The following is an 8,508-nucleotide window of genomic DNA, read 5'->3' as shown; positions in this document are numbered from 1 at the left end:
TCCCCCCAAAAAAAACCTGGACCTCAAATCCCCAAACTCAAAAAAACAACCCAGTATGGAGATGGTAACTCTAATTATGGGCCAAATCCCTTCTTTGAGTAATCAGATGCTGCCCTCTTCTGGTTTAAGTAGAGGCTATCCATAATTTACTGTGAATCAGATGAGTTTGGTTTGGGTTTTTTGGGGGTTTTTTTAAGGTCTTACATCTGATATGTTAAAAGTAGGATGACCATATACTTATATAGCATTTATGCTGTATTTACAGCCCAAAGACCAAGCCATTACCTCAGAGTAGTCACAAATGTGGAATATTCTATTCTCTCCATAGGTCAGCTATTCCCAACTCTCAAGCACCTAGTCTAATGTTCTTAATTTGCCTGAGCTTAAGTTTGACTTGATACATAGAGCATAATAAGCTATGACACGGGAATCAAAGTTGGGTAAAGCAAAGTTATCACTGAGGAATTAATTATTTTTCTGGTACACATTCTTACAAAATACTTAAAAAATATTTAGAAAATCTTAAGTTTTGTTAGCCTTCATTTCTTCTCCAGATACCTATTAGAACCACTCTGTGGAAAGCTTTCCTAATTCTCTTAGCTGTGAGCCATTTTTATAAAATTGCTTGGCTTTAGTCCTCTCTCTCTTTTTTCCTTCAATAGAGACATTTTTTCCAAGAGGGTAGTTTTCCACATAATTACATCCATTTTCCACATGTGAAAGACTGCAGCATGAGAAGTTTTCCCAAGATGTTACCCGGCAGACTCCTCTTGGAGTCCTGTGGAAACCATGGCCATTTTTGCCACATACAAAATGACATTCTGTTACAGATAGGATGCTGTTTGTTAAGGCCAACAGGATGCGTAAGAGTGTTTTTTCTGTCTGCTGGTGATGCTGGAAGATGAGGGTAATGAGATTAGCGTGAACATGGTTCATTGGTAGGTAAGAAACAAAACAGAATGAAAAAATCACCAGTGGAGTCTATTTTTTTAGAAGTTTCTTTTCAAAATATTGAGGCATCTGGCTGCCGGATGGCTTTACCAACTAGTAACCCAGACATCCTTAGTGGTCACTGGAGAGAGAAGCATCTTCAGCTCATCCAAGTTAGTCTTCTGTTCTGAGCCCGTCCTTCAGAGTTTCCTGTCTTTCTCCAGGAGCAAGAATATGGCAGTGTTGTTAGCAATTTTTTAATTTTTTTTTTTTAATTTGGCTGTTTATCTATGTAAAATAATTGAACAAGGTTTAGAACACATTGGTCAAGCCACATTATTTTGGAGTATCTGAGTTACTATGAGGTTTAATCAATAGCTGATATGTTTTGATGTGGTTTGTAATTTTGTTATAGTGCTAATACCTATACTACTTATTAAACGGTAATAACGCAGCTTGGTTCAAAGCACTGATTATTCATTGACCTTGATCACAAAAGTGGCTTTGAAATTTTATGTAAGACCTCTCAGTTTTATTTGGCAACTAAAAATCTTCCATCTGGGGTTTCTCAGGCACAGTTAGCAAAAAATATCCCTGAATGGTTGTGAAACTGTTAGAGTGGGAGAAAGGAGATGCCTGTAAAATATTTTTTAAACCATTCAAGCACGCCTGTTCATTTCTAGCACCTAACTGAATCATATATGTGTTGCAGGGTCTGGGAACTGATGAAGACACACTCATTGAAATCATCTGCTCACGAACAAATCAGGAGCTTAGTGAAATTAACAGAGTCTACAGGGAAAGTAAGTTTACTTTGAAAGTTTCAATGTACTATGTTTTTACACTAAGTTACTTGGATAAGTTCCCCTCAGTGTGAATTTGATTATTAGAGTTGCTTACACAACATCGGCTTTGATTCTCTGGCAGTTGGACATAAGATACTATTTTGTACTGGTGTCCTGGATATTTGTGTGTATTTATATAGCTTCATCTTGTTGCTTGGTAGCAAACAAATTGGAGAATGTTTACTACTCATATAAGTTGTGTCTAAATTAGGTTTTTTGTAAGCTACATGCATTCTGTGCATAGTGACAGAATTAATGACGTTAGATTTATGGATTCTAGAATCAATTATGTAATAAGTAGGTGAATCTGAAATCTACTGAAGCACGCTTGTAAGCTTATTCGGTAGACCTGCCAGAAAAGACATGAAATAAAACTTCATAAAAGCATATATTCTGTTTTTCAACTTTTCTAAAGCATGTTATCTGATTGAAGCTGTAATTCTTAGTTGATTTATAAGTAGATGTAAGAGTGATCTAAGATCCATCCTCAAAAAATATTACTTTTCCTTTAATATTCCTTACATTTTTATATTGGCCATTCTGGTTGGGTTTATCGCAATTCAGTAGTGCAGCTGTCTAGTGCCTGTTTGTTTCCCTGAGCTTCAGAGTTGAGCTTCAGCATGAATAGACTGAAATGTAGAAAGTTGCTGTGTGCTAATGCTTAATAGTTGTCAAGCAATTCTGGTAAGGTGCTGGCTAAGTCAAAAAGGACAAGCAAAACCAATGTAGTCTTAATGGCCGGTATTGAAAAAAATAGTACGTATCAGCAAAGAGAATGTTGCTGCTGTAGATTAGGTTGCTGCTGAAAAGAAGGGAGAATGTGATTTTGTAGCAATATGGAGTATGACCACTTGGAAAGCAATTAAAATGTTTAGATACCAGACCAGAATCACACACAGCATTCCTTTGATTTATCGTAACAGCTTTTGTCTTTTGCGTTATATAAAACTTGTAATTGCAGTTGTCCAGTCATAAATCCACGAGTGGAGAAGGCCTAAAAGCTGTGTTTATCAAACAAGCAAACATTCATTGGTAGCTAAGAATGATCTAACAGGATATTGAGCTTAAAACAATATTCCCTTCCTTTTAACAGTCTCGGGTTTTCCTGTTATCTTTCCATGACAGACTTTGATTGCATGGGAACTCCCATGACTAGCTGGTAGCAATGTTGTTTTTGTTGTATGCAAGCATGCATTTGTTTCGTCTTCCACATGTGACTTAGATTGTAGCTGTTTGTTTATGTGCATAAAACACAGTAATTAGCAGCTGTTCTTGTAAAGGAGTATCTGTAGGACACCATTTACTTGAAAATAATTTTTTGTTTTCTAGTGTACAAGACAGAACTGGAAAAGGACATTATATCAGACACATCTGGTGACTTCCGCAAGCTAATGGTTGCCCTGGCCAAGGTAGGTCTGTTCGTATTTTTCCACTTTTCCTTATGTGCCTGCCCTTTGGTAACTGACTGATGGCTGCCAGTAAAACAATTGGATTTCTGATTCACTTTTAAATTTCCTTGTATTTTCACTGTCTTTTTGGGGAAAAAAAATTCAAATGTTGAAGGGCAAAATACTTTGACAGAAATGCAGCATTCATAGCAGCAGCTTCATAATGGGGATGGAGCATACTGTTACTCATTTAGCAAATTCAGAGTAAAAAAATCAAAGAGAAAAGAATATGCATATAGCAAACTGCTTACTGTCTGTTAAACCTCTTCTAAATACTGCTATCCTTGTTTGAAGGGCAAAAGGTGTGAAGATACCTCTGTGGTTGATTATGAGCTGATTGACCAGGATGCTAGGGTAAGTGCTGGTAGTGACTGTTAAATGTCTTAAGTTGATCAAGCTTTTGGGGATACTGAAAGTACAAATACTTTGGGAGCGAGAAGCGTTTATGATAAAGTAGGTGTGTGTATTTCAGATTGTCTTGCACAGTCACGTTTGCATCCTGTCAAGGTATCTGCCGCTGGCAATCCTGATCCCTTCAGTTATCAGTTTTCACAGGCTACTTACCCGCTAGTACCTATACAGAAGCTCTTTGGTATTTCCCTTGGGCATATCGAGAAAGAGACTTTAACGAAAGGAAACACATCCATTGCGAAGAAGTAATTGTGTAAGATTGAGAAAAGTATCATTGAACTTAGTGGCTGCTAATGCTTGTTTATTACAACTGTATCTGTCAAGAGCAGTTCTGCTGAGGTAAACAGAGCTAAATACAGAGTAAATCCTGTAGATAGAGGAAATACAAAGTAATTAGTCTTAGTTTCAGATTAGATCCATAGATCTTGTCCTGGTGGTCTGCCTAACCATGTGTCCTTTTGTGTTTCTCCCACTGACACAGTTCCAGTAGTGCTTGTTTTCCAGTAAGGGAACTGTATACATTTGCAATGTCTTTTTGTATGACTCCTGATTTTCATGATTTTGCTTTTCATTCTAACCCCAGGAGCTCTATGATGCTGGTGTGAAGAGAAAGGGAACTGATGTTCCCAAGTGGATCAACATTATGACTGAAAGAAGTGTCCCCCACCTGCAGAAAGGTACTATTCAAGAGACAGATTTATTTTTTTCCTGTAAGAGAAAATTATACCGAAGTGGTAACTATTTTGTTCCAAATATGATTGAAATGAGTGTGAAAAGCACTCATAAAACATAGGAGATCTCATAAATCTTAATTCATGTCCAAGCTGTTAATTTTTTTTTTTAAATATAGTTATTTCTGTGGATGTGTTAATCTCAGTTTGAATGTGTGTAGAGCTCTTTTTTACACAGGTGTAACAATGCTCAACTGTATGTCACGTACACTGAGAACAAAAATGTTAACAAATCTAGAAAACATGGATGCAGGAGACCTTGAGAAGTCCTTTAGCTTTTCCCTCTGTCCTAGGGTAGCTTCACTGTGTCATGTGTTAAAATCTGACAGTGAAGACTCTGAAAAGCAGCTCTGATACTGCTGTAAGAAGCACCTGGGAAAGCCATTTGAAGACTTTCCTTTTCAGGGCCTAAAGCACTGTTGTTTCAAAAAATACTAGTACAGGATTAAAATAGTATTTTACCAGATTATGGAGGTGTTCGAGGAAAACAAAAAGGCCATAGCACAGGAACTTTACTGTCAGCTGACAAACTTAGGCTGTACTTAAGATAAAGTTCTCAGAAGGACTTGGACAGGTATTTTTTAACCATGTGTCTCTGCATTGCTGTTCCTATGTTTTTGATTTGGGTGGTTACTTTTGCCAGTTCTTGGTCTGGTTTTGATTTCACCTGTTTTCTTTCTTGTGATAGTGTTTGACAGGTACAAGAGCTACAGCCCATATGATATGTTGGAGAGCATCAGGAAGGAGGTTAAGGGAGATTTGGAGAATGCCTTTCTTAATCTTGGTGAGTTACCCTGAAGTAAAGACTCTCTTTAGATAGGATCTTTTCAGTGCTCTTGCAGTGTATCGTGATAAGGATAGGGCCCAGCTTCCACTGTGTTGCTGGACGAGAAATAAACTGGACGTGCTGGCATTATTGGATCCACTAGTGTATTTTAGGATATTACAAGTATTGAGAAGTAGCATATTTTTGCCCTCTGCAAAATATAAACCTTGCTTTCCAGATGAAAACAAAAACGCATGTGTTTTGTGATTTGTTGTTAGTTCCACTTCTGTTTGATACAGAGGCTTAATATTTGTTTCCCCAAACAAACAAAAAGGTTGGAACTATAGCTGAACACATTTAAGTATTCAATATAGACATAGGCTGGAGAGAGAACAATGTGAGAGGAGAAGACGAGCAGTGGAGGATGCTAGAGGCTAATAAAAGAGCTGATTTGGCACTGAATTCTCTGAAATGGGGAGGCAGGGTGTAAGGCTGGTACTACGGCATGAGATGAAGATGACAAGGATGTTGCCAAGTTTAAGAGGACTTTAAGAGGAAAATCTATTTCAGACTAAGGGTGAACCGAGAGCTTTGTAATGCAAATGGAGAATAAACAGAGCTCATCCTTGAAAGGGAGGCGTCTCATGGATTAACATACAATTGAGTGTTTTCAGAAAAGAGGTTGCTTATAGAAGTGGAAGAATGAATTGTGGTGTGTGTGTGGAGGAGGGCTAGCGTTCTGAAATGATACTAGTGATGGACGGAAATACTTTCTCAGATTGTAAGCATTTGTGGTTCAATCACAAGCTTAGCCAAACAACTTCGAAGTAACAACTCAGGTGAAAATAATTTTTGTATGTCCCCTTTTGTAGAAAATTTTGCTGAAAACCTTATTTTGACTACTTATCATGAATTTAAAAAGAGCTCAAAGATTCTGTGTTCTGCTATTCCATGTATGGGCAGGATGTCTAACTATTCTTCTCTCTCTCTCTTCAGTCCAGTGCATTCAGAACAAACAGCTGTATTTTGCGGACAGACTGTATGATTCCATGAAGGTAGGGATGACTGTTCTTCCTTTCTACTTATTTTTTTCTTGCCATTGTTTCACCAAATTTTGATTCCTTAAGCCCTTTCATTCATATGATGTGTGACTGGCATGTGAATAAATTAACAACGACTTAGTATTGTTCAAAAGCATACTTTAACAGTTACGAGCCTAGACCATCTATTCAGATGTGTCTGGTATAGGGAAATATAGGGAAGGGTCTCATGATAATGATCTGTATTAGATCAGATGACTATAATTAGCAGTTAGACACATCTTTTGCAGGTAACCAGGGGCTGATAGCAGAAAAATCTGTTTATTGAAGTGCCAAAATAAGACACTAAATTTGCCTCAGAACATTTTCTAAAGAAAAGGGATGAAAGAGAAACGCCTGGTGACAGGCATTAGGCAATACCAGGAAGACCTCCTGGTGAACCAGAACTGCTGCTTACAGACTAAGTAGCTAGATTTGTGACTGGAAGTTGGTCAAACACTGCTGATGAGAAAGGTATGTTCACCCTTAAATTCCTGGATCATAATAATGACCTTAGTTAGAAGATTTAATTCATTGCAACTGAGATGTAGCAATAAAAGATGCCGGTTTACTGCTAAAAGATAGTTTGCTGTATTACCGTTAGGTGCAGTGGCCTTCTACACATTTCAGCTATTACAGTTCTAAATGTGTATCTGCTTGTAGGGCAAGGGAACCCGTGACAAGGTTCTGATCAGGATTATGGTCTCCCGCTGCGAGGTTGACATGCTGAAAATTAAGAGTGAATTCAAGAGGAAATATGGAAAATCTCTCTATTATTTCATCCAGGTAAGTTTTTCAGCTTTCGTTTTATATCAGTTGTACGGACCTTTGCAGCAGTCCTCATTGGATTAATCATACCATTAGAATTCATGGGAGGTGTTTTAGAGGCTGCAGTGAGAATAATACGTTACTATCCATGCACTATCGAAAAACCCACCTTTAACTTTACAGTCTACTGCTGGTACAACTCCTGGCAGCCACTTGAGGGTATACGTAGGCTTTGTGCAATCAGCTGATGTGTTATGAAGGAAAATTCTGTTCACCTGTCCCTGTCCTCAGACCAAAAGAAAAGACAGAATTGCTCTGTGATTGCTGAATGAAAATAGAGCATCTGAATTGCTGCTCCCTTTCATTTCAGTGCCCAAGGAGCAGGCTTTTTAGCTAGAGTGATTTTTGTCCGTTGCTGATTGGGCAGGAGCTATAGGTGCTAGGTTTTATTTAACTGCAGGCATAGGTAAAGAGCTTGTGCATCTGTTCAAAAACTAGTCTTCTACCCACCCTCACAACAGCTTATGATACATTCTTCCTTGTGTAGATGAAGTTGAGTCAAAATCTTAAGCCAGAATCTTTTCCTGAAGATGTCAATTTTAGATTATAAGCAAATTTTCAAAATAGTTAACTTGATGTATGATTTTTGCAGTGATCAGTGAGAAGAAACAGAATCGAGTCCTTCAGCTTTCGTTTGTTGTGTTCCTTTTTTTGATACCAAAATTCCTCTCCCTTCTTGGCCGTGCATTTGTATTGCAAGAATACTAAATAGTTTCAGTTCACACATAAGTAAGACTCAGTATAGATAGTCTCCTCCAGGCTGACAAGGCTTCCACTGCGAAACATAGTCTGTCCCACAGGTTTAGAATATAATGCATATACTTTCATATTTGTTGACTGTTTCCTCTTATGTATTTTGTATTTTTCTTCCCTTGCTTTACAGCAAGACACAAAAGGGGATTACCAGAGGGCGCTGCTGAACCTGTGTGGTGGAGAGGACTGAAAACTGTGATGGAAGAAACCCAAATCCAGAGACATGCCTTTTTTGCTCTTCATTTTACTGTAATCCTAGAAAAAATTGACTTGCCTAGCTAACCTTGACTTGCCTTTATATCTGCAAGACCACTGATGTAGTATGCTTTCCGGTGCTGTGTGCATTTCTCAGCAGCAGTGCTCTGCTTGGCTCTGCCAAAGGTCCTAACAGCGTATAGCCAGAGAAACTAACCTTCCAAAGATAAACGAGGTTACAAGTGCTTGTGAAAGACTCTGCCGCTCTGTGCGATGTTTCTAATAAAACATAAATAAACCTGAAGTTTTACTTTAAGAAGACGGGTCTCTTTCAGACCTTTAATTTGAAAACTGTGTGAACAATTGATACATATTTAGCCTTCACTGTCCATTTTCTGTGTTGTTTTTTTCCTCCCAGGGTTCACTACTTGTGGCTGAAACCTTGCCTTCCTCCCTCGAAGCTCTTCCCGTTTAGTGATTCAGTTTCTCAGCAGAAGCAAAACCATTCTTTTTTTTTTCCTT

General features: G+C 38.1%; 1 protein-coding gene across 1 annotated transcript in view; it reads left to right on the top strand.

Annotated features, from left to right (window-relative positions):
* Positions 1 to 8,305, top strand: part of ANXA2 (annexin A2) — a 25,437-nt gene extending 17,132 nt beyond the window's left edge. Inside the window, exons 5-12 of the mRNA XM_009273985.1 lie at positions 1,643 to 1,733; positions 3,105 to 3,184; positions 3,518 to 3,577; positions 4,218 to 4,311; positions 5,054 to 5,149; positions 6,128 to 6,186; positions 6,874 to 6,996; positions 7,922 to 8,305. Of these exons, the coding sequence (XP_009272260.1) occupies positions 1,643 to 1,733; positions 3,105 to 3,184; positions 3,518 to 3,577; positions 4,218 to 4,311; positions 5,054 to 5,149; positions 6,128 to 6,186; positions 6,874 to 6,996; positions 7,922 to 7,981 (663 nt within the window). The 3' untranslated portion in view covers positions 7,982 to 8,305. The remainder of the gene's footprint in view (positions 1 to 1,642; positions 1,734 to 3,104; positions 3,185 to 3,517; positions 3,578 to 4,217; positions 4,312 to 5,053; positions 5,150 to 6,127; positions 6,187 to 6,873; positions 6,997 to 7,921) is intronic.
* The last annotated feature ends 203 nt before the right edge of the window (positions 8,306 to 8,508 follow it).

The sequence above is a fragment of the Aptenodytes forsteri genome, unplaced genomic scaffold (genome assembly GCF_000699145.1).
Source record: "Aptenodytes forsteri isolate BGI_AS27 unplaced genomic scaffold, ASM69914v1 Scaffold239, whole genome shotgun sequence".
NCBI classification, from domain to species: Eukaryota; Metazoa; Chordata; class Aves; order Sphenisciformes; family Spheniscidae; genus Aptenodytes; species Aptenodytes forsteri.
The sequence above is the reverse complement of the archived record's forward strand: the minus strand, read 5'-3'. Positions and strand labels throughout refer to the sequence as shown.